We start from the raw sequence: 27903 nt of genomic DNA on the forward strand, positions 1-27903 counted from the left end.
CCCTGAACCCCGCCCCACCTCCAGAGGCTCGGAGGCGTTCCCAGACTGCGAGTGCCAACAGAGCCCCCCCTCCACCCCACAGCGCCGTGCTCACTGGCGGCCTATTGGTCGAGCGGCAGAGCTGAAGCGAACGATTTTGTTCAGGCTCCCCGGAGACCGACCCTTCTTCCTCCCTGGCGGAGGCCAGTTTTAGCCAGGGGCTTCGGGATCTGGAGCCTAGTGGCCAGGCGGCTGTCACTTGGGTAGGAGCCAGGGCTCGGTGCCTATTGGACAATGGGCTGAGGACAAGAGCCGCTACTTCCCCGCCTGCCGCTGGCTGGACTAGTCGTCAATCATCCCTGAGCCGCCAATGGGCGGAAAGGCCACAAGGGAAGAGTCATGATTGGTCCAGGGGCCAGAGGCAGCTCCGCCTACTCCTCAGTTTCTCCTTCGGCGAAATGGGCTCTCAGGCCACCAATAGGGAAGCAGGGCCGAGCCGCACAATCCACCACCTCCCACACACAAGATCGCTTCCCCCTTTAGTCAACATTTTTATTTGGTTTTTATCTTTTCATTAAAAATTACAAAAGGGACTAAAAGGGGATCCATCACGTGGACAGCACCCCACTCTTCTCCCCCTTGACCTTGAGGAACTCGGCCATGCTGGAAAAGTACTTCTGGTTGGCCTCAGCCACCTTCTTCTCAGCCGCCTGTGGGTTCACGATCTCCAAGCCCTGAAGAGGGGGTGGGAGGGAAGTTGAGAAGGCAGGACCAACCCCACCCACCCTCAGCCCCGTGGCCCTCCCAGCGCTTCCCCTCCTCCTGGCTACTTCTAGGCCAAAACAAGCTGCAGCTCCACCCCCAGAGCTCCTGCGGTTCTCGGGGGCACGCTGGACTGGGGAGTACCTGCAGGGGGGTGAAGGCCACGCTGGATGCCGTCCCAGAGGACCTGTCTCGAATAGTGGACTTGCCCCCGTAGACAACGCTCTGCTTCTGCAGGGTCCGCTGCGGAGAGGAAGGGAACAAGTTGGCTGCAGGGCTGCCCCTGCCCTCCCCTAGCCCTCCCCTGGGGCTCCCCCTACACGCAGGGTACCTGCAGCGTCTTGGAGATGCGGGCCTTGGTGGCTTCGTTGACTTGGGTCTGCCGCACGCGCCCGCTGCCCGACTTGCCCAGGTGGCCCAGGCTGAAGCCCAAATCCTCCTGGTAGGCGTCCTCCTCAATCTGGGGAGACAATCAGCAGTCAGCGCCGCAGCCCCCCCCCCCGCTGGGGGCGGGGCGGGCAGGGGCGGGGCCTCACCTCTCCGAAGCTCATGCGATTGGCCTGTTTGCGGATCTCGGTCAGGCCCAGGCGCTCCTTCATCTTCCGGTACCTGGGGAAGGAGCATAAAGGGCGGGGTCAGCGAGGAGAGAGCCAGTCCCCAGGCCAGCGCCCTCGCCTGGCGCCCCGTCCTCACCTGCGCCCCCCGCGCTTCTTCCTCTGCCCGTCCAGGGGCGCGGGCAGCGGCTTCACCTGCTTCACGGGCGGCGGCTCCTGCCACTTGTCAAACTTGCGCTCAATCTCGTCCTTGAGGTCGTAGCCCACCTGGGGAAGGGGTGGGGCGGGGCGTCACTGCGGGCCCTCCCAGATCGCCCCCCCTTAACCCCCACCCCACCCCTGTAGCCGGATGGGCGGGGCCTCAGGGCTCAGCCTGGAGGCGCAGGGCTCCGTACCTTCCCCTCCGGGCTCTCATGGAAACTGTCCACCCGTGCCGCCAGGGTGCACTTGGCTGCCACCAGGCGGGCTGCCTTGCGTCGAAGATCCTGCGGGGAGGGCCACGCTCGCTCACTGACCTGGGGACTGGGCCCAGATCCGAGCCTACCCAGCCTCCCAGCCCCACCGGACAGAGGGGAAGACTGAGGCCCGGGCGGGAGAAGGGGAAATGGGGAGGGGCCTCAAGGCTCTGGGCCTCCATTTCCTCATCTGTGAAATGGAGCTACTAAGAGGTGGCAGCTGGGGAGGGCCCGGAGGGGGGCTCACCGGGGGCAGGGACTGCACGATGTCGCTGTGGTAGATGTAGCCGGTGTGGGGCAGCACCGAGGTGGACGAAAAGCCCGACAGGGTCTTGCGCTGGGCCCCAAGCAGCATGATGTTACAGGCGGGCATCTTGGAGAGGTTGGTCAGGCCCCCGGCCACACCTGGGCAGACCAAGAGGCTGTCAGGCGGGCGGCGGGGGGCCAGCACCCTGCCCTCTCCCAGGGGTCCAGGCCTCACCCATGATCTTGGCCGCAGCTGAAGCGCCAATGATGAGGGAGAGGTTGGGGGCGATGAAGGACATGCGGGACTCCACGTACTCATAGATGCGATGCTTGGAGGCGTTCAGCTCCAGGGCCATGTCGCAGGCCTCCTCCAGGCGCTCCAGCTCCTCCTCGGACAGCTGCTGCCTGGAGGGCCCACGTCAGCTCTGCCCTGCCCTGTCCCTGCCCCCCTCCCTACACACCCCAGCCCGATGGCAGAGCCAGCTGGGCGATGGGGGCTGGGGGCCAGGCAGCAATGCCCAAACCCCTCTGCCTGCAGAGCATCCCTGTGAACAGGGACCTGCCAGCCTCCTGGCCTCTCCTTCCCTCCCGGTCACTGTGGCAGAGGCCCAGCACGTACCCCTGCGTGGTGGAGGCTGTCACACTGACCACCATAATGGTGGCATTGGTGAGGATCTGCTGCAAGGTCTCATTGTTCTTACACTTGTCCAGGCTGTTTCCGAGTTCCTTGGGGGTGAAGAAGACGAACATGGAGGGTCAAGGGACAGGCAGGTCTGTCTCTGCCTCTGCTTGAGCCCCATCTCCTCCCTCAGGTGAGGCGCTCCTTTAGGACAAGCCTGTGGCTCCCCACTTCCCCTCACTCTCAGACCAAAGCAATATTCTGTCTCCCTCTCCCTCCCTCATTCCCTCCTCTCCTCCCCCTTTTCCTCTTCTTTGTTTCCCCCCCTCCCTCATTCTCTCTCTTCCCCCTCATCCCTTCTCTCTCTCCTCTTTGTCTCTTTCTCCTCCTGCCTCTCTGTCTGTCTCTGTCTCTCCCTACCCACCCTGGGGGGGCCTCCTGGAACTCACCTTGACTGTCCGGATATAATCCAAGGCATTTGGGACAAGAGACTCGAGTTCGGGGAAGCGCTTTGAGTATTTGTCCCGGATAAATTTGTGAATGATATCTGAGAAAGAGGAGAGGGCAGTGGATAGGGGCCCCCCAACTGCTTGCTCCCTCCCTCCCTCACCTGCTCACTCACTCACTCAGCTCATTCTCAATCTCCACAGTCAGGTTGTTGGCATCCACGATGACCCGATACTCAGGGGCTGCCTCCACTGGCCCCGTCACTGTGGAAAGACCCTGAGGTCAGCTGGCATTCAGCAGGACAGCAGAGGAAACATAAAGCCTCTGACCAATGGACTGACTCCAAAGAACCCAGAATGCATTGGGCCACCCACCCTCCCCTGCAGATGTGGCCAACTGAGGAATTTGAGCCACTGGAACCCACAGATTGTTTCTTTATCTCCCTTCCCCAAGGGAAGCCCCCCACAGAAGAACAGAAGGTCTCCATCTTTGTAGACTCCCTCAGGGTCCTCCTCTGCAAAATGAGGGGCTTGGCCTAAGGTTCTCAGCCATGTTCATTGCCCTTGAGAACCTTTGTGGAAAAAACGGTTCTGACTATCCATGCCAGCATGATGCTACAATGTAGCCTGGAGTTAGGGCTCCGAGGCCACGGAGGCCACCAAGCCTCACACCCTCACAGCCACAAAAGAAGTGGTTGGTCTGAAGTGGCCCACAGGATATGTGCTCAGAGCAGGATTCAAACTCTGGTTCCTGGAATCCAAATCTGGCACCCTTTCCCATGTGCTCCATAGACCGTTAGGGCTCAGGGAAGGGCCAGATAACCCCCGAGATAGACGATGCTGAAGCCCCAGGTACCTTCAGAAGCCTTGGCCTGTTTACTGACATACTCTTCAATCTTCACCATGATCTCAGCAAACTAAGGAGAGAAGATTCCAGTGAGAGCTGGCCTTGGGCCCTGGGTCCTGCCCACCACCTCTCCCCACTCACCATCTTGCTGTCCCACAACTTGGCAATGCTCTTGACCGAGTCCCCGGAGAGGTCCAGCTGCATCTCCTCCTGGACATCTTCAATGGGAGGTTCTTCTTCCTCCTCCCCAAAGCTCCCACCCTCTTCCTCCTCAGCTGCCTCCTCCAGGTCAGCCAGGAGCTCATCCGCAAGCGACATTCTGGGGCCTAGGAAACCCCCAGGAGTCAGAATCAATGTAGCCCAGAGCCAGGAGAGGACTGAAGGTTGTCTGACCCAAACCCCACAGGCAGGGAGAAGCTGGGCATCTGAGCCTGTGCTCCTTCTCCCAGGTTAGGAGATCCTCTGGTCCAGAGGAGGCTGGGCCTGAGGCGTGGGGCCTGGTGACTGAGATGGAAAAAGGGCATCCCCTATAAGTGACAGGTACTGGGACAAGAGCTTCTAGCCTCTGGTCAAGGTGGTCCCAAACAGCCATAGAGAAGCTGGGGAGGGGGAGTCACAAAGGCTCAAGGGGAACTTCAGAGGCAGGAGGAATCTCCAATCTAGAGATAGATGGGAAGAGACAAAGACAAGCATAATAGGACATGGAAATAAGGAGAAACCAGAGCATTTCCAAGCTGGAAGGACCCTGGAGATCACATCAACAACCTCCTTGTTAGGGGAAGGAAACTCTGACCTAGGACAAAGACTTGCCCAAGGTCAGAGGCAGAGCTGGAATTCCAACCCACTAGCTTCCCAAGGCAGCACCTGTTCCACCAGACCCCTGCCCTGGAGAAACTGCCACAAAGGCTGGTGGAACATGAGGAGCTGGCAGGACACTGAGGGAGACACCAAGACTGGCAAAGAGAAACACTCAGAGATAGAGAACTACCCCAAATGTGATGCAGATAGGTAACTGCAAGACAGAAAGTCACACACATGAAGCAGAGAGAAAGATGCAGAGGCAGGCAGAGACAATAGACAGGGAGAGATAAATGAAGAAACAGGCTCAATGTCTGAGTTTGGTGCAAAGTCAAGGGAGGGACATTTAGGAGGCAGATAGAGACACAGATCAATTGAAAATATGGAAAGAGAAAGAAAGGGGCTGACATTAAGAGAGGCCAATCCATGGAATAATGAGGGGGGAAAAAGCAAAGCAGAGAGACAGCATGAGCAGAGAATGTGGGAGGGAGTCAGTGCCGGCAGAGATAAAGGTCTCTACAGAGACAGATGAGGAACCAGAGGGATGGAGGGAGAAATGTGGAAGCAAACAGATCTATGCAGGGGCAGTTAGGATGGCGACAGGAGAGGATACCACTGAGGTAGGGATGGAAGCCCCCATGCCCCAGAACCCACTGTTGTCTGTGGCAGCTATAGCCACCTAGCCTCATGCCATCCCCATCAGACATTCAAGACCCCAAGCTGGGCCATGCACATGCAGATTCCAACAGCTGGTTATGGGTCAGCCTTTACCATCTCAAGATAAGGCCCAAGAACTAACTGATCCTGAGGTTCAGCCCAGCTAAGCCCTTCCCTAGGGACCCTAAGGTACCCCTCCTCCATGATATCTGGAGGGAAAACAGGCTGATGATGCTGTGTCATCAAAGGATCTTGGAGAGCATGACTGGGCCACCCCTGGCCCTACAGAGGGCAAACTCCTATCTCCACCTTCTCCCTTCTAGCTGGGATTCAGTCTCCTGCCAGTGCTTCAAGCTATCTCTGCCCACTCGAGCCCTGACCTCCTTTGTCGCTGGCACATTGCCTCCACCTCTTTCTTCATCCTTGTCCACCTCACACAGACTCCCTGGGTCAGAAGGAGAAAGAGGTCCCCTCCTTGCTCCTCCCTCTCCTGCCACCCCACCAGTAGCCTCTCTCCTTTAAGGGTCGCTGCCTCAGCACCCCAGCATTCAGATCTCATCCTCCTCCATCTTCCTCCTTTCTGAAGGCATTTGAATATACATGTTGATGCCTGCTCAGAAGTTCTACTTCTCCCCCCAACCTCAGCTCCCACAATTCCTCTTCACCTCTGTCACCAATGGAGATGATCAGGCCAAGATCCCACCCTCTGCCATGGTTGGGCTTCCTTCCTGAATCCTGAGCTCCAGAACTTCTCTCTCTGACCCATGAGCCCCTCTCTGATCCTTCTCTCTCTCCCTCTGTCTTACTGCTCTTTGTTTTTGTTCTGTTTGAAAAGGGAAGTCTCTCCATCTCTTCCTGTCTTTCCTGACTTTTCTATCCTTTACATCCAGGACTCTCAACTGATGAGGCCAGCTCCCCCATTGTGCTTGATCCTTGAATGCCTCCCCCACTTCCTTTCCTTATCACCACTCATACCTGACCCAACCTCAGCCCTATGGACTGGCATGATAGGCTCAAAGAGATGTTAGAGTCTGAACCAGTTAGAAAAGAGCCATGAATAAATGTTCAGATCTGACCCAGGGAGAAAGAAGCGACAAATATTCTCACAGAAGACACCTCTGTGTTCTCTCTAACACTAAGGCCTTATTTAACATAAACTGCAAGTGTCTTACTGGAACATGTTCAAGGCTCCTTCTGGAATGTTTTTGTAAGCCTCTAGAAATGTTTTTGTTCTGTCTCTGGGAAAGTTTTAGACCTCTTGTACCAACCCTCCATAAACAAAAAATCGTTATGTCATCTCGCAAGCAGATATCTCACCAATATATGTTATTTTGACTTATGGATCTAATTGCCTTAATAGCTTACCACTTATCTACAATAAAGAGCTGTGTGAAGCTGCCTGCCTAGCCCCACAGACCCCTGTTTATTTTTCAGTATTTGGACCCTATACTGGCAACCACTGCTTTCTCTGTTCTTCATATGAGTATACAAGGCTATTTGCCATAGGAAGAAATAGCATAAGTGTCTACTGAGTTTGCCATAAATCTACTGGACCGTCAGAGCTGAATGGCCAACTTTTGACCCTAACTGGCCTTTTCTCACACTTCCTAAGGCAGCTCCTCCTCAAGGATTCCACCCACCTTCTTCCTCTCCTAAGTGTTGCCTAAGGCTTTGGGGCCTTTTCCTCTTCTATCTCAGTGATCTTCTCAGCTCCTATCTCTATCCTCATCTCTCTGGCTCCTGCATCCTGAGATACAATCTCTCCTGAGATACACTCCAGGTCACCATCTGTCTGCTGGGCATCTCTAGCTGATCTCAAAGCACAAACCAGAACAGATTAACTCTCCTAGACCCATCCCTTTGCCAAATTTGAATTTAAAAAACTCCGGGTTGCTAAGGAGTGTAGTAGATAGTGTCAAGAAAACCCACATTCAAATCCAGCTTCAGATTCACACTTAGCTGTGTGGCCCTGACAAGTCAAAAGCCAGCCTCAGTTTCCTCTACTGTAAAAAGGGGGTGATACCACCTACCTCAAAAGTTTGCTATGAGGATCCAGTGAAATGAGGCATATAAAATGCTTTGTGTCAGCTATGATGGAGAATTAGTCACTGAGTGCCATCCAAACCGGCTTCATGCCAAATTTGCTGCGTCCACCATCCCCACAGTAGAAGGTTTACAACTTCCATATAAATCCAGCTAAATTGGGGCTGGTCCAGCCTCAATTCCTATGCACTATACAACCACACACAGCTTCACTGTAAGCAGCTTTAAAAAAATCTAATTCTGTATCAGAGTTTTTACTATAAAGCAGAATTTTGCAGATTAATACTGTATTATCCACAATGGAAATGCAGTACACCACTACCACTTGTGCAGGGTTTGCCAACAGGAGATTGTACACAGAATGCTATTGGCTCATGGATTGAAAGGCAACCAAACACAGTCCTGTCCTCTATCCCAGCTCAGTGTCTGTAACATCAGTCTGTTTACTCTCCTGATACTTCCCAGATTTTCACCTATCATGGGGAGGGAGGGTGGGTCTCTGGAACATAACTCCTGGATAGGTGAGGGAGGGTTTACTATCCCCCACTTCTGAGTCTTTGCACAAACTATGCCCCTTTCCTGGTGCACTCTCCTTCCTCACTTCCACAGAAGGAACCCCTTTGCTTCCTTCTAAGCACCACCAGACCTGGGGGTGAATTCTGGCTACCCCATTGACTTACTTGGGAGACCCTGAGCTAGGCCTCAGTTTCCTCATCTGTAAAACAAGGTCCCTTATATCTGAAAACTGGTTGCTGCCACACTACAACCTTCCAATCTTTCTTCTTAACCTGCTCCTCCCTCTCTGTGAAGGTCTTTGCAGACTCACAAGGTATCCAAAATCAGAATCATCCTCGACCCTTTTCTAAGTGTGGCCAACGTCTTCGAGGTCTCTCCCCAATACCCCACCACCCCATCCTGGTGTAGGCCTCAGCCTGGGCTGCTGCAGGGGGCTGGAGGGAAGGAGGGGCATGACATTGCTAGGGGGAGGGTCCGCCAGCCTCAATATCCTCCAGCCTGCTGGGGGGGAGGGGGTTCTGCCTCAATACCTCTCCACACCTCACTTAGGTACCTGTCCCCACCCTGCTCCAGCACTACTGGAAAGGGGGGAAGTCTGCCTGCCTTAAAGTCCCCCCCCCACCCTGTTCCAGCACTGCAGGCACTCCCTAGGCGGTGACACAGAGCCCCTCGATCCTGGTCCCAGATTGTTCGCACACCTCAGCCCCTCACCTTCAGCTTCTGCGCGTTTGCACAAGGCCCGTTCGACCGCCGCTGCCTCCACGCAGTTGCCCCGGAATTGCCCCTGCTCTGCAAATTACTACTCTCATTTATTTAGATATGAACGCGTCGAGCCCCGCAGAGTGTAAGTTCCCAAAGGAGAAGGGACCTAGGTCGCCCCAGCCCAGCCACCACTCCCACCCCACCCCACCCCCGTCCCCAACAGCCGCTCACCTGCTTCCTCTTCACAAGCCGGTGTGGGGTATCCCGAGAAAACCTCGCGGAAAAGTGGCTTCAACCCTGCCCGGCTCCTCCTCGCGCATGCTCCAGGTCGTCAAAAGCGGGCAGGGAGGTGTCGCACGGTTGTGACGACACCGGCAAGTGTTGATTGGCTCCCCCGGGGAACCAATAAAAATCAGCGGCGGCGCCAAGCCTTGGGGGTGCGAGCCCTACGGAGGGACTGCCGTGGGGCGCTCCGGCCCCCTCCGTAGAACGGGTAGGTTAGAAGCCCTGAATGTCGGGGTTGCTGAGAGAGATGACGGCCTGGGCCCCCAGGGTCCCAGGTCCCTGGCTCCCCCTAGGGAGGCCGGGGACTCAGAGCTGTGGACCTTGAGGTAAAGCAGGGCGGGGAAGAACTGCAACTCCCAAGGGAACCCAAGGTAGAGGCCTGGGCTGTGCAGAGGCCGGCTGCCCCGGAGCCTGCTGGGAATTGTAGTCTACTCAGCCACTCCAACCTGGACTTTCTAGGTGCGGAGTAGGTTTGCGCCAGGGTCTTCAGAGGAACTTGAGGGAAGGCTCTATAGGGTCCCCACCGAAGCGGGAGGAGAGGTTGGGTAGGGGAAGCACCTCCCCCAAAGAAAAAGAACGGAAGGTCAGGGAAAGGGCTGCAGGGGTTGGGAAAGAAGAAAAAGGGAAGCTTGGGGGGCAGAACACCGGGGTCCCCAGGGGAGCTGTGATACGGAAAGCCCCGGGGAGGCGGGCAAGGTGCCAGTATCCCCAGAAGGGGAGGGGAAGGAGGGGTCCCTAGAGAAGGAAAGAGAAGATCCGGGGGGAAGTCGCAGGGGTTTCTAGAAGGGGACTTTGGGGAAGGACAGTTCCGAGGAGGGAGTGACGGGGTCCCTGAAATAGAAGTCCCTGAGCCCTTGCTTCTCTGGCAGCGCCATGGCCGGCGTGGGGTTCGAGGAGTTCTCGGCGCCGCCAGGCTCAGAGCTGGCGCTGCCGCCGCTCTTCGGCGGTCACATCCTGGAGTCAGAGCTGGAGACAGAGGTGGAGTTCGTCGGGGGAGCCTTGGGAGGCCCAGGTCTCCGGGAAGGGGAGGAAGAGGAGGAGGCGGCCCGAGGAAGGCGTCGCCGCCAGCGAGAGCTGAGCCGTCGCAAGTACCAGGCGTTGGGCAGGCGCTGTCGGGAGATCGAGCAGGTGTGGCCCCTGGCTGGCTCTTTCCCTTCCCTTGCCAAGCTTTCTTCCACTCTGAAATTAGGGCTTTGAACTATGCCTTGGGGCACACATTTTCAGGATCCTCAGAAGTGACCATTCAGCCCCTGAGGTTCCCCTAACAAGGAACTATCCAGCCATGGCTTGAAGCTCTCCGGGGAGGTGGACCCTCACCGAGGCAGCTCCTTTGGATGCCACACTTACAGGTTGTCAGAGGACCAATCCCCTAGAGGTCTAACCCTAACCCCTTCAAATCCTTAGATGATGGCTGGCCCCGGGCTGCAAGCTGAAGGCTCCCCAATCCTTCTCAGCTCTGTGGGAACTGAGATCTATCTGGTCTCTCCCATTCTGTGCTTGGGCACAGGCAAAGGCTTAAACATAAACTTTACATTTCACATGTAGCCAACCCTAGCCTGCCTTCCCAGCTAAGTCAAATTCCAAATTTGCCCTGTGAATGAATCCTTGGCCCCAGCCTTGACAATCAACTACTCTCTCCCTCCCTCCATCCCTCCCTGTCTCTTCCTCTTCCTCTTCCTCTCTCTCTCTCTCACACACACATGTCCGTTGTTAATCTGATCAAATTGATTCCCCAGAACTGTTTCCTTTTCATAAAAGGTCTTTGGAATTTAATGATTCTGAAACATTCCTTTACTAGAACCTATTTCTTGGGACTAAAATGTTATTGTAATTATGAATAAATGTCTGTCCCTCATAATGAAGACCAAGAGAATCTTCTCAGGGAAGGAGCCCTCCCAGGAATGTACATTTTTATTCCCATCCTCAGGTGAATGAACGGGTTTTGAACAGACTTCATCAGGTACAGAGAATCACAAGACGACTCAGGCAAGAGCGAAGGTGAGGTTGAAAATTGGGGAAAGGGGGAAATCTAAACTGCCAGGATTGGCTGGAAAGTCTCCCTTGCCAAACTCCTCAGTTGCAGGCAGAGTAAGGGGGAGAGCTTTTGAGCCTGTATCTGAGCTTCAGTTTCCAAAAAAATAAAAGCAGTAGCTCTTTGCCACTGGAGGAGGCTAGGCAGGTCCTAAGTATGTAAATTAATGTTCTCCAACAGGCACCTGCAGGGAAAACTCAGGTGTCTTCAAGATATAATACAGGCTCCCAAGACTGGCATTTGAAGTTCCCCATGTGGGCTCCCACTGGCTTCTCTAAATAGCTCCTGTTACTGCCCTTGAAACATTATGTTCCCGTGTCTGTCCCCCTTTTTGTCCCGCCTTGGCACATTCTGGGAACACTCTCTTCTGTCTCTTCTTGGAAGCTTTACCTTCCTTCTAGATAAAGGTCAGGTGCCACTTTCGCACTTCCCACCTCCCTCCAAACTGCCTTGTGTTTACTTATCTCGGTCAAGCCTTTATAAAGTACTCACTACATGCTAGGCAGTGGACAAACCACTGGAGATGATGACAGGCAGTCATTGCCCTCGAGAAGGGTACATTCTACGGGAAGAAGCAGCTGAGTACTTGGCTAGAACTAAGTATTCTTGGGCCAGCTGGTGAGTGGGGGATGAGACTGGTAAGAAGAGCAAAGGAGAAGTTTCCAGGAGGCTAGACTGGGGCCTGCCCCCCCCCCCCCAAGGGACACAGAGAAAGAGCCTGAGGACAATTGAGTCCAGAGACTGCATAGGTCAGCCAGAGCAAGACTGAGGTAGTAGAAGGGAAAGGGAATTGGGGGGGGGGGGGGGATAGAACTCCATGTCCCACACACAGCAGAGGAGGAGGAGAGATGCTGAGATAAGACTGAGTGGCAGCTGGCCTGCACAATGCAGAGGGAAAGCCAGGACTAGAATCCTGGCTGCTCCAACTTCTCCTGTCCTGGCCCCAGGTTTCTCATGCGAGTCCTGGATTCCTATGGAGATGACTACAGGAAGAGCCAGTTCACTATTGTCCTGGAGGTGAGGCCTTGGGCCGGATGCCTGGGTCCCTGGGGGTAAACTCTGTTCTTGGGCCTCAATTCTTGCCTTCATCCTACTCTAGGATGAGGGGAGCCAAGGCCCTGATGCCCCCACCCCGGGAAATGCAGAGAATGAGCCCCCTGAAAAGGAAAGTCTGTCACCTACCCCACGGCGGCCTCTTGAGCCCAGCAGTCCTCCCCCTGGGGAAGGTCCCAGTGGAAGAAAAAGGCGGAGAGCGCCCCGGGATGGTCGCCGAGGTGGGGCACTGCTAACCCCAGAGCTAGGCCCAAGCCAGGTATGCACAAGGGGGGGCCTGGAGGAGCATGGCAGAGTATGTTTCAGTAGGGATCCAGCCTCACCTTTTTCTCCCCCCTCAGATCAAAGTTGAGGATGACTTCAGCTTCGAGCCAGATGAGGCCCTCACCACAGGCTGGGCAGCCCGAGGCCCTGACAAACTGCTCTCCTACCCCACTCTGGCCAGCCCTCCCTTTGACATTACCCCCCAATAAAGCTTTGCCTTCCCTCTACTGCCTCCCATGCAGCCCCAGCTGAGACTCACAGCTGAGATAAGGACATTTATTGGGGTGATGGGGGATTCACAGATTCTTCAACCACTCAAGGGAAGGCCCCTGGGCATCCTGAGGATGGCTGGGAATGTCAGGCATGTTGCCATCATCTCGAACAGGAACTATGGAGGGAAGAGGAAGAATCACTTGGCTGCTCCTCTCTCCCTCCCCCCACCACCCGCCCCTACCCCATTTTCTGGACCGGACTCACCAGGGTAGTTGTAAGGTGTAGCTTGGTTGATCATGCCGGCATACTTGGAATAGGGGCTCAGGGGAGGTAAGAGCAAAGCTGGAGGGGAAACGGCACAATTAGGGCACTGCAAGCCCTGGACAGCTTCCAGACCTGAGGGGCCTCAGAGGTCCACATAAGGCGAGGAACAGGTGGCTCCAGGCACTACCGGGGCCCATGAAGATTAAAGGAGGGGTCTGGGTTGGAGCCAAACCTTCACCAGTGTCGGGTACCTGGCTTGGGGGTGCCAATGGACCCTGCCCCCCCAGAGTGGTGGGGGTGGGCGTGACAGGGCCGAACTTCCACCAGATGGAGCAGAGGGCACCAGTGAGGCCCATCAAAGTTAGAAGGAGGGCTAGCTTGGGGCCGAACCTCCACAAACACCGGAGGGGGTGCCTGGCTTGGGGGCCCCAGGGAACCCACTGAGGTTAGAAAGGGTAGGAGGAGCAGGAGTGGCAGGGATGGAATTCCGCGAGTGATGGGGGTACCGGGCGCCTCCAGGCTTGGGGAGCAACGGGGTGGGGGGGGGCACGGAGGGCGCCGCCGTCTTTGCCCTTGAGCTTGGCCAGCGCCGCCCCGGCTCGTTGCTCACCCAAGGAGCCGATGGCGAAGGACACGGTCAGCACGGGTTCCTTGGCCCAGGCCTCCTTCAGAAACCCGAAGATTCCTGACAAGGAGAAGCAGGGGCGTGACCACGCTAACCTTTGAACCCCGCAACCCCTGACCCCGCCGTCCCTGATCTTGACCCCGCGCGCCTTGGGACGCTGGTCCAGGACTCTAGGACTGCGCGTGCCGCCCCCTGACACATACATACTTTCCTCCCTCCCCGCCCTGCGCAGACCCCGACCCTCTCCCGCTCAGCGACCGCACTCACTGCCTGCCATGGTGGCCGCTTTCACCGACGCCGCAGGGACAGCCGGGATTTGTGGCCGTGGGAGCCAGGGCGCATGTGTACCTGAGGGGGGGGGGCTTCCTCTCCGTTTGCAATGCGCATGTGCAAACAAAAGTGGCTCTTGAGCCAAAGGGCGCATGCGTTTCCCAAACGGAGTAGGCAGAGTCTGTGCGGCAGGGAGTCTCCGCCCCTTCTTTCTGTTGAAATTGGGTCTGTAGATCTGCTCGGTCGATTGTACTTTATAGGCCTATGGAGCCTGATAAGAGCACCCCCAAATCAGTGGAGAATGGGGCCAAGTTCACCCACATTTCTCATGTTTGAAAAGTACGTTTCCTTCGCAGCCCTCGAGGTTGAGTGGGCTCACATTATTATACCCATTTTATTGTTTTGGAAACTGAGGGGAGGGGAAGAAACACACCCAAGCCTGTAGCGGGGTCTTGCCCCAAGAATGGGAGACTCGAACTCCCTTCAGTCCAGAAGAAAGAAAAGAATGTTCTTTGAACAAGAGGTTTATAGTGGTCTAATAGCTGGTGGAATAGTCTGGGGGCTAATCAAGTAGCCCCAGGCCGATGGGGGGGAGGAGGTAGCAGAGTAGCCTCTCCGGCGCTCCATAACCCTGGGCGGATGGAGTAGCGGCCCGGGGGTGTATCAGAGTGCAGGTACTTATCAGGGTCTGGGAGCTGGCCGTCTCCCATTCCAGAGAAATCTGCGCCTTTCCCAAAAGCCCGCCTGGAAAGTGGGCGCAGCCAAGTTCAGGTAGAGCCGCTGTGGGGTCTGTCCCCTAGGGAATAAGGAGCAGCGCAGACTGGGGGCTTCTGGAATGCCGGAGCCCCCTTTGTTCCCCCACGGCGCTCTGGGCCGCCTGGGGAGGGGCGCGCTACACTGGAGGACCCAAGAACAATCCGAGTCATCAATGAAACAGATCAGGTGCTCACCGATGCCCGAATGGACTGTCACAGGTCCAGTGCCCAGAGTGGCTAACTGAGCCCTCTGCAGCTCCTGCCGTGGTCAGGCTGAAACTCCAGGTTTGGCCGATGCTAAGTCCTGAGAAATACACGATTTCAGAGGATGCGGGTCTGGTTCCTGTCCCACCCGTCATCTCCTGCGGCAAAGCCTGCCACCATTTCTACAGAAGGAAGCTTTTCTCCAAAGCTCAGACACCAGGAATGAACCCCATTTTACAGACAAGGAAAGAGAGGCTTGGTTTCTTAGCTGCGAACCTTCAAAGCTGGGAGTAGAACCGACTCATGGAACTGGAATGTCAGAGTTGGAAGGAAATGAAAGATTCCAGATTCCAAACACCTCCCGGTCCCATCTGAGGCAGCCTGGGGGGGGGGGGGGGACGGGATGTAAACCTCAAAATTTCTTAGACTTATAAATGTTGGAAATTTTAGGAATTGGGAAATAAATGACAATGCTCAAATTGAAGAAAATTTTAATGATAATACTCAACAATATATGAGAAATGGCGCTCGTCCAAAAATTACTCGAGGTACTAATGACCCTCAGAGAGGTGCCCTTCAGGGGGGTGCCCAAGGAATATCCCAAACACAATGATGGTGTGGGGGGAGGGGCTGGGGCACAGGAATCAGAGGATACAACCTTTGATTTCCCGGACCCTGATGTCCTACTACCCGTTGTCCCTACCCACTGCCCTCCCCATACTAATGAACCCCATGTTACCTTAAAGGTGGGTAACACCTATTATGATTGTCTATTAGACACCGGAGCTTCCTGGTCTGTATTAAAGAGAACACCTGATTTACAATGTTATTCTATTGGCTCAGAGAATGTAATGGGAGTATCAGGAATAACCCAAAGAGTTAAAAGACTTCCTCCTAGAATGGTGTCTGTAGGACCCCTAGAGGTACAACACTCCTTCCTTTTGATGCCTGAGTCCCCTTTAAATTTGCTGGGGAGGGACCTTCTATGCAAACTCAGAGCCACAATAACCTGCTCCCCAGATGGCTCATTATCATTAGAAGTACTAGAGGAATCTTTAAATTTACTCCCTGTACTTCTCTCGGAAAACCAGGAGGTAAAAAAGCCTTCCATTTTTGAAATACCTAAAGATATACCGGAGTCTCTTTGGGCCACATCTTCTTCTGATGTAGGCTTACTTAAATCTGCTGTTCCTGTGCAGATAAAAACTAAATCTAGCACACCTCCTTCTATCCCTCAGTATCCCCTCTCAAAGGAGGCAATTGAGGGTATTACACCAGTTATTAACTCATTAATAGAACAGGGAATAATAATCCCTTGCAAATCTGAATACAACACGCCCATCCTGCCAATTAAAAAACCAAAAAAAGGGCCCGATGGCAAGCACATCTATAGATTCGTACAGGATCTGAGGGCAGTGAATAATCACGTTATAAAGAGACACTCCATAGTTTCTAACATACATACTATTATTTCATCCATTCCTAGCACAGCTACATACTTTACAGTAGTAGACTTGTGTTCAGCTTTCTTTTCCATACCAATACATGAAAACTCCAGGCATATTTTTGCTTTCACCTGGAAGGGCTCACAATATACCTGGTGTCGGCTGCCACAGGGTTATGTCGAAAGTCCGAGCTTATTTGAGCAAATTTTGAGCCAAGACACAGACAATATAACATTTAAAAATAGCAAATTAATCAAATATGTAGATGATCTACTCTTGGCTTCAACAGATGCAAAAACATGTCAAGAAGATAGCAAACACCTTCTTTTGGAATTGCACAAAAGAGGACATAAAATCTCTAAGGATAAAGTTCAATGGTGTCTCCAAAAAGTAGAATATTTGGGATTCATCTTGACTGCGGGTGCTCGTTATATTTCTCCAAAACGAATTGAGAACATTCAAAAATTGAGTGCTCCTACCACTAAGAAACAGCTGAGAGCAATTTTAGGAGCAACAGGGTTTTGTAGACAATGGATTCCTTGCTATGGGGAAATCACTAAACCCCTTATAGCATTAACAAAGGATTCGGTTCCTGAACCCCTCAAATTAGAGCCTGAACACTTGTCAGCTCTATCAGATCTGAAAAAGGCTATCATGTCTGCCCCTGCTCTAGGCATCCCAGATTACAACAAGCCATTTACTTTATATGTGCATGAGCGAAGAGGAGTAGCCTCTGGTGTGTTAACTCAGACTTTGGGACCTTCTCAGTGCCCAATTGCTTATTATTCTGCCCAACTAGACCCAGTAGCAGCAGGAGCACCACCATGCCTTAGAGGAGTAGCTGCTACAGCCTTACTAGTAACAAAAACCATTGATTTAGTATTGGGATGTCCATTAACAATAATGTGCCCACATGAGATTGAAGCATTATTGATAAAACATAGAACACAGGCATTCTCGGATCAGAGAATTACAAGGTATGAAATAACCTTATTAAATAGTGAAAATATTACCTTGAAACGCTGTTCAACTCTTAACCCTGCCACCTTGCTTCCAGATTTACCTACTTCAGGAGAACCATTACATAACTGTGAAACATTAGTGTCCATGGCAGAAAAGCCTCAAGATAATCTCTTGGACACTCCCTTAGACAATGCAGATCTGATTTTATTTACCGATGGTTCCTCTTTTATGAGGGATGGCATACGTTACACTGGAGCTGCCGTAGTCTCAGAATTTGCCACTGAATGGTCAGCTTCACTACCTTCTAACATTAGCGCTCAAGGAGCAGAACTCATAGCTCTAAAACAAGCTTGTATAATTGCCAAGGATAAAAAGGCAACAATTTATACGGATTTTAGATATGCTTTCGGCATTTGTCACTCAGTCGGGATGTTATGGCTCCAAAAAGGATTTTTAACCTCAGCTGGAAAATCCATAGCTAATGCAGAAATTATTAATGAAGTTCTTTCTGCTCTCAAACTGCCTAAAGCCCTAGCTGTAGTTCACTGCTCTGCCCATACAGGTGGCTCTGACCCTGTCTCTAGAGGAAATGACCGAGCAGATGCAGCTGCAAAACTAGCAGCCATAGAAGGACCTGGATTAATTTTAACATTAACAACCACTGATAATTTAAATTTATCACTTTCCTATAATGAAAAGGAAGTGGAAAAATGGAAACAAAAATATAAAGCAAAACAAATTAATGGAGTATGGGTGTCATCTGAAGGAAAACCCCTGCTCCCTAGAAGTTTCTATAACCAAATTTGCCAATCTATTCATAAAAATGGTCATTTTGGCACCCAGGGCATCGTGGACTCTGTCAAGAGAGTATGGATAGCCCCTGGTATAACTACTATAGCCTCTAAAGTATGTTCGGCCTGCCCTATCTGTCAGGCATATAACCAACATGCATATTGTGGAAAAGCCTTTGGGGGACGTCCTCTGGCTTACACACCTTTTGAACATCTACAGATAGATTTCATTACAATGCCAAAGGCTGGACGTTATAAATTTTGTCTAGTAATTGTAGATCAACTAACCAGATGGCCGGAAGCATTTCCTACGACCCGAGCCACAGCAGATTTTGTTGCAAAGATACTTTTAAAAGAAATTATTCCTCATTTTGATCTACCAGCACGTATTGACTCCGATAGAGGGAGTCATTTTACCGATTCTGTCTTAAATCAAATATATTCTTGCTTGGGGATAACTCCAAAATTCCATGTTCCATATCATCCCCAGAGCTCAGGCCAAGTGGAGAGGATGAATAAAGAACTTAAGACTATGATTGGCAAATTATGCACTGAGACCCATTTAAAATGGCCTGAAATTCTCCCTCTGGCCCTATTTTATCTTAGAAGCAGGCCTAGAGGAGACTTACATATTTCACCATTTGAGATGCTTTTTGGACATCCACCTATACAGGCTAAGCCTTTCTCCCCGGCTTATACATCGCTATTAGGGGGAGATATTACTATTGCTTCCTATATACAGGAGTTACAGCACAAACTACGTGAACTTCATGAATCCAGAGCTGCAGTACAAGCTGGACCATTAGACTTTTCTCTGCATGACCTAAACCCAGGAGATAAAGTTTATATCAAGAATTTCAAGCGAACTGGAGCAACTCAACCTTCATGGGAAGGACCATTCCAAATATTATTAACTACTCCAACATCTATAAAGATTGGAGAAAGAGACTCTTGGATTCACTGCTCACATGTGAAGAAAGCATCTTCTGCTGAGACTGATTGACTCTATCCTATCATATGAATTGTGACTCTATCTTATCATATGAATTGGAGATAATAATCCATAGACAAATGGATGCTTTTTTTTAAGAATATATTGAATTACTGATTTTTTTTCTTATTTTTTCTTATTTCTTTTCTTTTATTTTTTGATCAGAATATTTGATTTTTTTCTCATTTTTTGTACTGAAGGTACACATAATTAATATTAATATTATTTTCCCTGCAGTAATACAAGTTAATATATATATATATATATATATATATACTCTTGCTATAATATCAATATATGCCTAAAAGCTTTAAACTATGGGAACCTGCCATTTATTGATAAAATATTATAGGACTGTGATTAATGTTTGTGTCTGATTCCAGGAAAAGGGATAAAAACAAGGAGCACAGACTAAACCTGGATAGTGCCAATAGAGCACACATGAAATATTAAAGTGAGACTCGAGGTTGCGACGCTTAACTTATGTTTAAGTCGTAGGACTTCCTTGTATCTACACTCTTTTCGAAGTATTCAAACAAATACAAAGCTTGACTATCATGCTGGCTCCCTATATCCCTGAGGAAAAATCAGACAAGGGAATGACATTTCCCCATCAAAATAGAATTCTAATTCTTTCCTTCTTATATTATGGCAACTTCCTGTAGTCTTGGCTACAAATGGCTAAGTGAAATATTACTGCATTCTGTCCTACATACTTGTGGGATAGAAATTACTTTAAACTGGACCTATACACGGTCTATTTTGAATTTTTCTTATGTTTTTGATTATTTTTCTATTCTTTTGATAATTGACACATACACCCCCATAACTGAACATTGCATTCTGAGCTAAACTTGATACTTTTTTTAAATACTTACTTCAGGGGGGATTGTATTTTAATTTAAAATCTAAGAATTTTTGAATTTTTTTTTTTGTTTGAGATTGTATTTTTATAAAAATCCAAGAATTTTGTTTAAGATTTTACTTTTATAAAAAAAAAATTCAAAGATTTTGATTTTGTTCGAGAAAAGATCTTCAAGAAAGAAGCTTGAAACTTTTATATCCAGAGAATGAACTGTTGCAGAAAGATGCCGAAACCCTACACTTCATCAAGAAGATCAAGAATGAACTTTGGATGTGATTGATTGGACTGAACTTTTGATTGAACATTTATTGTAACTGTACACATTTATGCCAAAAGGGACTGCCCCTAATTTGGCTTTCTGTCAATGCGCCTAGCAAACATTGGTTTTGCTTTCTTTTCTTTTCTATTTCCTCTCTCACTATTCTAATTTCTCTTAGAAAATTGAATATTGTGTATATCTTTAGTTAGAAGTGAATTTAGAACTACAAAATGATTATGTTAAATGATCAATGGGGAGACTAGTCTCCCAATGATCATCAGGGGGAATTGTAAACCTCAAAATTTCTTAGACTTATAAATGTTGGAAATTTCACCATTGGGAAATTTCATACTTGAAAAATTTCCTATTGATAGTGGGTCTTGACTATTGGAATGTGAACCCCATTGGCATGGGAGGTTCCTTCTCTTTCCTTCTTAAGATTACTTTAGGACAGAAACCTTTTGCTGAACAATGGAAAGGACTTTGACCTATGCTTAAGCATAGAACAGGAATTTCTTTGAGTCATGATTGATTTTAGAATTGATACAATGGAGATACTTGGAATCAATCTCCACCCTATTCAGTCCTAACAGGATTGAGTAAGGGCTGCAGCCTAGATCAAAATTTAATTATTCCAATCTCTACCCTACTCAGGTTAACAGGATTTAGAAAGAGCTGTAGCAAAGGATTAAAGATTTAATTATTTGAAAATATGACCTTCAACAGACATGTGCAAAGCCAGACCTCTGGGCGGTCCTGGGTTAAGCTAGAGCCTCCATTGGCACAGGGAAATTGATGGACAGTGATTGGCAGATGTGAGAACTGAGGGGAGGCAACTTGGAGGGTTTCCTGAAGGATAGGGGGGTCTGAAGACTCGGGGGGTGGTTGAGGAGTTTGGTGGAGTGGTTGCGGGGTGCTCTGAGAAGCTTGCTCTGAAGGAAGCTGAAGGTGGGGGCTCTGAGACTGTTTCTCCATTTTGGTCACGTGAGTAATAGGGACTGATCTCTTTTCTTTGCCCCAGCTATCTAAGGGCTAGGGCCTTTTGGCCCAGCCTAAACAGAAGGGGTATTTAAGCCCTATTCCCTTCTCTCCCCTTTCTCTCTCCCTCTCTCTCTCTATCTCTAATTCCTTTCTTCCTCCTATTGTAATTAAACTCCATAAAAGATTGATTGCTGACTTAAGTTTTCATTTAGGAATTACATAGCTGAATTCCTTGGCAACCTTAAATTAATATATATCAGTCTTTTTAAAGTGATTCCCTTGTAACAGGGAGGGGGCGGTCCTTCACCTTTTTGGGGGGTGCCTTGGGGCAGTCTGGTGAAAAAGACAGAAAAATACGACGCCAAAGACGGCAGACCCCACAGTATCCTGGGCCTTTGCATGGAACCTGCTTTAGAGTCTTCGTGTCATTCCCAAAAAAAGTTGCAGATTAAATCAAGGTTTGGTGAGGATGAGATTTGCTCATTAGGAAACTGTTGCAGCCCCGCCCTCTGTGCTTCCTGCCCTCTAGCGCCACCTACAGTAAGACAGAGGGAAAACCCCTCCAGGTGCCCCCTTACTCTTGCCTTTGGTCCCTAGAGGGAAGGGCGGGGCGGAGCTTCTCTGTGCTCTGAGTGATGGGAGGAGCAGAGTCCTGTGGAGGGAAGAGCAGGCTGGACTTTAAGCCGGGAAGAGGCAGAGGAGCCTCCTGCATTAGACTGAAGTGCTTGAGAACAAGGACAGTCTTTTGCCTTTTTTTTAAATTTATGTTAAATTAGACCTGCATCACTTCCAAATAATACCTTATTACCCATAATTCTCTTCTTTATAAAGAACAACAATAAAAATAAAACTTTTAAGCAAAACCATTCAATATAACAATGATAAAATGACAGTCCAAAACACTGTACATGGCCTGTGTCTCTCAGCCAAGAGGAAGGATGGAACTTCCAATATCTGTCATCTAGAATTGTTATTGGGTATTGTATTTCAGCTGAGTTTTGTCATTTTTTAAATATAGTCTACTTGTAAAGATTAAAATTTAGGGGAGACTGAGGCAGGTAGAAATTAGTTTCTCTCTGCAAGGAGTATTATATTTTTAGAGGTTTATTGAACATTAAGGATTAAAGAAAATACAGGATAAGGAAAACGTGCCTAGGCCAGAGAGGCCTAGACAAGACCTCACCTATATTATGGAAAGAGCCACGTCTGCCCCAAAACGGAAGTCCAAAAGCGGGCCAAAAGCTTTTGCAATCAGGTTAAATACCTTCTCGATCTCGGCCCAGGTGAGATTACAAAGCATTCTGGGGAAGTGGAGCAAAGACTTGTGGGGATTGAAGTCCAGAGTTCGAGTCTATTTTTTACATACTATAATGATGATAGTTCTAAAGAGTTACCTTCTTGGAATTCATCAAAGAGATTCTTGGTTCTTGGTTTCCTTAGGGTGATATTTTCTAGTTATATTGTATGTGATGAGATCTTTTCCTTATGAGGGCTTCACTTCTGAATTTTTCTGCCGTTCTACCTCCTGAAAATCACCATCATACTAACACCTATGTAAAGGCCTTTGTGCTTTTTTTTCTTTTAGCATAAGCCTTTTTGTCTTATTAGTGATTCTGATGCCCCTCTATTTTAACAGCTTTTTTTCTGATACATTTTGCTTTGGAAAAAGAAATATTTCCTAGCCAGCCCCTATCCACCCAAATTAGCTTTTTTACCAAATTATGTTGCCTGGAAACATTGAGCAAAACTGCTTAATAGTGACTGATATTTTGTGCCATTTCTTACTTTTGTACCACACTAAATTAACACTTTTTATCTAGTTCTATAGATTTAGTGTTGATCAGTCTCTCCTATCACTTAATTCCTCCCTACATTTGACAACAAAAAGCTCTCTTAATGTGGTAAAGCATAGTTGATATTAGGGAAGAAAAAGGAGAGAGACTATGTATAAAATTTAGGTCTAAATGAGATTTGTGGAAGAGTTTCTATTATAGCCTTCCAAGGCTTCATGAGAGCCTAGAAACATGGAAATTTCTAAGGTGGACATCCATTAGTTGTCTTGACGACCTGTGTATCAGGTAAACTTGGGAGAGAACAGTAGTAAAAATGTCTTCCTAGATTTCCTTTTTCATATGAGAAAGGTCCCATCCTGACGTATAAGTGATTCTCATTTCCCAAGGTTTTCGGGGCAGTGAATGATGGATATGATGGTGTTCTCTGTTACTTGGGCTCATTTTTATATCTCTAAAGAGGCTTTTTTTTTCATTTTTTGTCATGCAAAACCCACTTCCATATTGGTCACTGTTGTAAGAACACACTCCTACCTAACCAAAATCCCAAAATGAATCTAAAGATGCCCTGATGGGAAAGATGACTCCCTGGATTGAAGAGTTCTTTCCCTGGATCGCCGTTCTTTATATGTGTCCAGCACAGTGCCTGGCATGGAGTAAGCACTTAATCCATGCTTGTCCATGACTCCTTAAGGGAATTGCTTTTCACTTCAAGGGTGTCCCACTACCTTATTCCCTACTGTGACACCCCTAAACTTTCCCCTTACACTACTAAAGTTAAACCATTCAGGGTAACTATTACTTGGAAGACTGGAGAGAAGTAGACATGCTAAGTGGTAAGGAGAACAGGAAGAGGGGGAGAAAATGGCACAAAGGGCACTTCTGGGGGTGCCCATCACTTCAGAAGGAGCCAAAGACCTGCAGCACAGAGTTTTCTATTGCCCAAGTACATGGGGAAGCTCCTCAATTTGTGCCTCTGGGAAGTGTAAAAATGGAGATTTGAACCCCAGACTTCAATTCCCAGAAGTCCTTGGTGGTTACCAGAGTTCCCCAGGATGCCACCTGAGATACCCACCTGGACCAAGAACAGGAAGGGTATTTAAACGGACTGTACATGCGGCTCTCGTTCGGCTTCTGCTCGGCTCTCTACCTAGCCAGCAAAATGTAGGTTGCATCTGCTTTCTTAGTTTGTATTCTCTTTATTTCTTAATCTTTTATAAACCTCTAAAAATATAATACTTTTATTACTAGAAACTAATTTAAATCTTAACAGTTTGGCGACCATGAAGGGATGAAAACTTCTCAAATTTTTTAGCCTAGATAATGATTTCTAAGCCACGTTTCTCCAAGATGCTTTCTTAGAAAACCATCTTGATCAGCTCCTGCCAGCAACCATCCGCTTTAGACTTTTTTGATTCAATATCGCTCACCTGGTCCCAGCCCTTCCAGCCTGGCTACTGTTGCTTGTAATCTGGACCTCTTTGATTCAGATTGCTCACCTGGTCTCGGCCCTGCCCAACCCGGCTGCCCACTCCAGCTCTGGCTCCTGCTCCAGGTCTCTCTCTTGCTCACCTAGCCCAGCTGATCCCGGCCCAGCAACCCTCGCCTCAGAGAAGATTGCTCATTGCCCCAGGTCCAAGACTCACTTCCACCAGCTGGTAAAAAACAGGGATGTTTTTTCTTTAGGCTACAATTATCCCCCACATGGACTGGGGGCAGGGGATCACAGGGAGGGAGAAAGAAAGAAAAGAAGGAAGAGACTTTTCCAAACAGGAACTTAACAACCATGACTGATTTAAGAGGATATCTTTTTGGTGTACTGATAATTTCATTTATCTCACCTGAGTTCCAGGGGAAAAATTAAGCTCCCTGCAACTCTTTAGCCAAATTTGAGATTCCTAAAATCCACTCTTACTATGGGGAAGCAGCTCAGGGGCTCAGTGAATTGAGAACCAGGCCTAGAGATAGGAGGTCTTTGGTTGAAATCTGGCCTCAGACACTTCCTGGCGGTGTGGCCCTGGATGGGTTGCTTAACCCCCATTGCCTAACCATTACCAATCTTCTGCCTTCTAACAAAAGGCATCTAAATGGATAATTTTTTTTTAAAAAGCCAAGGAACTTTAAAGAGACTGGACGTTATATTTTTAAGGCATTTCAGACTCCAATGTTTTATAAACATCTCTGTATTCTATTGCATTTTACTGATTGCTTTGTTTAAGGTTTAACCTTGTGATTTTAAGTTCACATATTACTGCATTCAATACTATTCTGTTACACTGAATCATTTTAATATACTGGGTTTTAACTACTGTTATATTCTGTTGCTTTTCCCCTATAACTATACTGAACAAACATTATTGAGTAGACCCATATAAAAACAGCTATTCTATTTTTGACTTTGTAAATTGTCACATAGAGGATAGATGGACTCCATCAGAAAATTGCTATAACAACCTTTGGAAAATCTAATGAGCTAAATATCTCAAATTGATTTTAAGGGTTCTTTAGACATGATTTTTAGAATTTTTTTCTTAACAATCTCTGGTCATTTTGCCTGCCCCTAACACGAGGTAAGGCCAATTTTAGTAGCTGAAGTGAAATACAACCTCCACCTCCCACATTTATAAAAATGTGAATGGAAGTTGGGCAGTTAATCCCAGGGAATTTGTACCCCTAGAAGCCTCCAAAAAAGGAGCACCTCTCATTTATAACTCTTCAACTCACTACTTAACTTCCACAAGAATGATATCTAGATTTCTTGATGATGTTCTAAACCCAAAATAAGTTTTACTTTGTTTAAATATGTTTAACAAGGTTGAAAGATTTGCTACATTTGTAAAAATTGTGAAAAATATCCATCAGTTCATAGGCTTTTAAAAATGCGATACAGCAACTTATGTAAAAATGATAGTGTTTGCTTGTTATTGTAATTACCTGGATTACTGAGAATTTGGGGGATATTGAAAACTACATATTTGTCCTACTGTTCTTTATTAAAAAAACAAAAAACTGTTACCTTGTCAAATTCATTTGCTTGTACTCACAGTGGATCATGGCCATATATGAAGAGGAAATGGATCTCATTTTTGGTGAGAAAGTCTTGTGTTCTACATTTTCTTAGCTGACACAGTGTGTCAATGATTATAGCTATATTTTTATTTTTTAAACTCTTTTATTATATTTTTCTTGCATGTGCAATATCCTATTTCAGTATTTTTCTCTCCTTTTTATATTTGAAGCACATGTCACCAGTATTAAGATTTTCTTTAACTTTTTTTATTTTTCAGTAGTATAAGTTTAAAATACATTTGCTATAATACTAATGCATGCCCCAAAAGCTTGAGACTGTAAAAATGATGCCACTAATTGTTTAAAAAAATTATGGGACTTTGCTTAATGATTCTGTCTGATTCCAGGACAAGATATACAAAAGAGCCATTGCACAGGGCCAAAGATAAACCAATCCAGGATGGATTGATGCACTTCTAAGCCAATACAAAAGTCTTGAACCTAGTGTGAATACTCAAGGTTGCAACGATTAACATATGTTAGGATATAGGCCTTCCTTGTATCCACACTCACTCTTTGTGAAAATACTTACAGACGAGTATCCCAAACTTGGCTCCTAACCTGGCTCCTATAATCTAGTCCCTTTTCTGTCTTTCATAGTGTGGCAAACTTTCTGTAGTCCTGGATACTGACTGGGCAAATACATCATTGCTTAGATCATTTTAATTGGGTCCTGATTCAAGGACCTGTTATAGATTTACTTTTCCCTTACTTGGAATTTTTACACAGAAGACTTTGATAGTCTATATTTTCATCCAGAAATTATATTTTTTATTTGGATTTTTCTAATGTCTTTTTAATTTCTCTTACCAATTGATTCATATACCTCATACCTCAGCCATGCATCCCTAAGTGATTTTTCAATCACCCTTCTCACAGGGAAATGTATAACTATTATTATTTTACATTGCAAAGTGTAAATTCCTTTTGAGAGTAATTTCAGGTTAAGAAACATGCTACCTCTCTGAATCCAGAAACTGATCTGTTGGAGAAGACACCAGGAAGAAGCTTCCAGACCACAAGCTGCAAGAGAAGACCCAGAGTGAACTCTGGGTGTGGTCAATTGAACATTTATTTGTATGTATACTTTCATGCCAAAGGGGACTGCCCCCTGACTGGTTTTTTGGGGTTTTTTTTGTCAGTGCATCTAGCAATTACTGGTTTTGTTCTTTTTTCCTCTTATCCTCAAATTATTGTAATCTTTAAATTGATTATGTTTTCATGATCCTTTTGGGGAAAACTTTTCCCAAATGATCAAATGGAGATTTGTAAAATGGAGATTTGAACCCCGGACATCAATTCCCAGAAGTCCCTGGTAGCTCCCAAAGTTCCCCATAATCCCAGGTGAGGTCCTCTACCTAGCTGGTAAAATGTAGGTTGCACGTGCTTTCTTATTTTATATTTTCTTTATTTCTTAATCTTTAATAAACCTCTAAAAATATAATACTTTTAGCAAAGAAACTAATTTTTAATCTTAACAGTAGACGGTCAAAGCATGTGCCCACTCTCCCTCACAGACACTGTCTACACTGGCAAGAGAGTGGGACCAAGAATTACGGGTGGACTGGAATGTTTTGAGTCTTCCTCTCTGAGAACCCCAAACCTAGCAATATGGCAGCAGGCTAGATGAAGCCAGCTGACCCAACAGTGAGAATGAGGATCCGTCATGTCGGTGTGGTTTTATTTTCTGAGAGAAAATCTTAGGTCATGCTTTGACCATTCGAGACTAACTCAGGACAGCTGACCTTGTCCAAATGGAACCAAGTAAACTGGTATTCCCATCTTCAGTTAATTCTTTTTTCAGTTGGCTGCTAGACTTTGTTTCAGGGATGTTGTTAGGTGGCACAATGGATAAAGTGCCGGCCTTGGAGGCAGAGAGACCTGAGTTCAAATCCAGTCTCAGATACTAGCCTTGTGACCCTGGGCAAGTCACTTAACCCTGTTGACCTCTGTTTCCTTCTCTATAAAAGGAGCTGGAGAAGAAAATGGCAAACCACTCCAGATTCTTTGCCAAAAAAAACCAACAATAAAAACAAACAAACCCAAATGGGATCAGAAAGTCAGACACAATAGAACAGCAACCACCATCTTTTTTTTTTTAATGGATGGAAATTCAGTCAGCCTCGAAACCAATACTCAGCTCTGATTCCAGCACAGAAG

General features: G+C 48.0%; 3 protein-coding genes across 6 annotated transcripts; 1 reads left to right on the forward strand and 2 right to left on the reverse strand.

The window, feature by feature from the left end:
* Positions 1-517: 517 nt before the first annotated feature.
* On the reverse strand, positions 518-8991 carry PRPF31 (pre-mRNA processing factor 31). 4 transcript variants are annotated; one of them, XM_016422404.2, is made up of 15 exons: positions 8856-8977; positions 8634-8706; positions 4050-4234; positions 3918-3978; positions 3242-3325; positions 3065-3162; positions 2616-2722; positions 2232-2401; positions 1998-2155; positions 1691-1780; positions 1435-1562; positions 1278-1350; positions 1073-1201; positions 886-984; positions 518-713 (listed from the first exon to the last, which is right to left on the reverse strand). In XM_016422404.2, exons 3-15 carry the CDS (start codon positions 4224-4226, stop codon positions 588-590), a joined length of 1500 nt encoding a protein of 499 aa, XP_016277890.1. In that variant the 5' UTR covers positions 4227-4234; positions 8634-8706; positions 8856-8977; the 3' UTR covers positions 518-587. The 4 variants fall into 4 exon arrangements, with proteins under 4 accessions (XP_016277890.1, XP_007492604.1, XP_016277889.1 ...); XM_007492542.3 differs by having other exon boundaries at positions 8634-8711; XM_016422403.2 differs by having other exon boundaries at positions 8634-8721.
* A 791-nt stretch (positions 8992-9782) lies between these two features.
* Positions 9783-12485, forward strand: TFPT (TCF3 fusion partner). The gene is made up of 5 exons (XM_007492540.3): positions 9783-10037; positions 10837-10907; positions 11889-11958; positions 12041-12253; positions 12336-12485. Exons 1-5 carry the CDS (start codon positions 9783-9785, stop codon positions 12465-12467), a joined length of 741 nt encoding a protein of 246 aa, XP_007492602.1. The 3' UTR covers positions 12468-12485.
* Positions 12486-12520: 35 nt separating this feature from the next.
* NDUFA3 (NADH:ubiquinone oxidoreductase subunit A3) lies at positions 12521-13766 on the reverse strand. Its single transcript, XM_001378544.5, has 4 exons — positions 13628-13766; positions 13346-13420; positions 12736-12813; positions 12521-12646 (listed from the first exon to the last, which is right to left on the reverse strand). The coding sequence occupies exons 1-4, from the start codon at positions 13635-13637 to the stop codon at positions 12555-12557; spliced, it is 255 nt and encodes an 84-aa protein (XP_001378581.4). The 5' UTR covers positions 13638-13766; the 3' UTR covers positions 12521-12554.
* Between the last annotated feature and the right edge of the window lie 14137 nt (positions 13767-27903).

The sequence above is a fragment of the Monodelphis domestica genome, chromosome 4, assembly GCF_027887165.1.
Source record: "Monodelphis domestica isolate mMonDom1 chromosome 4, mMonDom1.pri, whole genome shotgun sequence".
Lineage (NCBI taxonomy): Eukaryota > Metazoa > Chordata > Mammalia > Didelphimorphia > Didelphidae > Monodelphis > Monodelphis domestica.

What these genes read in the sequence shown, in the direction of transcription:
- PRPF31 (XM_001362756.4), bottom strand. Translation starts at nt 4,226, where the DNA reads ATGTCGCTTGCGGATGAGCTCCTGGCTGACCTGGAGGAGGCAGCTGAG. An exon ending in ATTATATCCGGACAGTCAAG is followed by an intron (nt 2,723 to 3,064) that starts GTGAGTTCCAGG and finishes TTCACCCCCAAG; the next exon opens with GAACTCGGAAACAGCCTGGA. An exon ending in ACAGCCTCCACCACGCAGGG is followed by an intron (nt 2,402 to 2,615) that starts GTACGTGCTGGG and finishes TGGGCCCTCCAG; the next exon opens with GCAGCAGCTGTCCGAGGAGG.
- TFPT (XM_007492540.3), top strand. Translation starts at nt 9,783, where the DNA reads ATGGCCGGCGTGGGGTTCGAGGAGTTCTCGGCGCCGCCAGGCTCAGAG. An exon ending in GCTGTCGGGAGATCGAGCAG is followed by an intron (nt 10,038 to 10,836) that starts GTGTGGCCCCTG and finishes TCCCATCCTCAG; the next exon opens with GTGAATGAACGGGTTTTGAA. An exon ending in CAGAGCTAGGCCCAAGCCAG is followed by an intron (nt 12,254 to 12,335) that starts GTATGCACAAGG and finishes CTCCCCCCTCAG; the next exon opens with ATCAAAGTTGAGGATGACTT.
- NDUFA3 (XM_001378544.5), bottom strand. An exon ending in CTTCGCCATCGGCTCCTTGG is followed by an intron (nt 12,814 to 13,345) that starts GTGAGCAACGAG and finishes TTTCCCCTCCAG; the next exon opens with CTTTGCTCTTACCTCCCCTG. An exon ending in TACACCTTACAACTACCCTG is followed by an intron (nt 12,647 to 12,735) that starts GTGAGTCCGGTC and finishes TTCCCTCCATAG; the next exon opens with TTCCTGTTCGAGATGATGGC.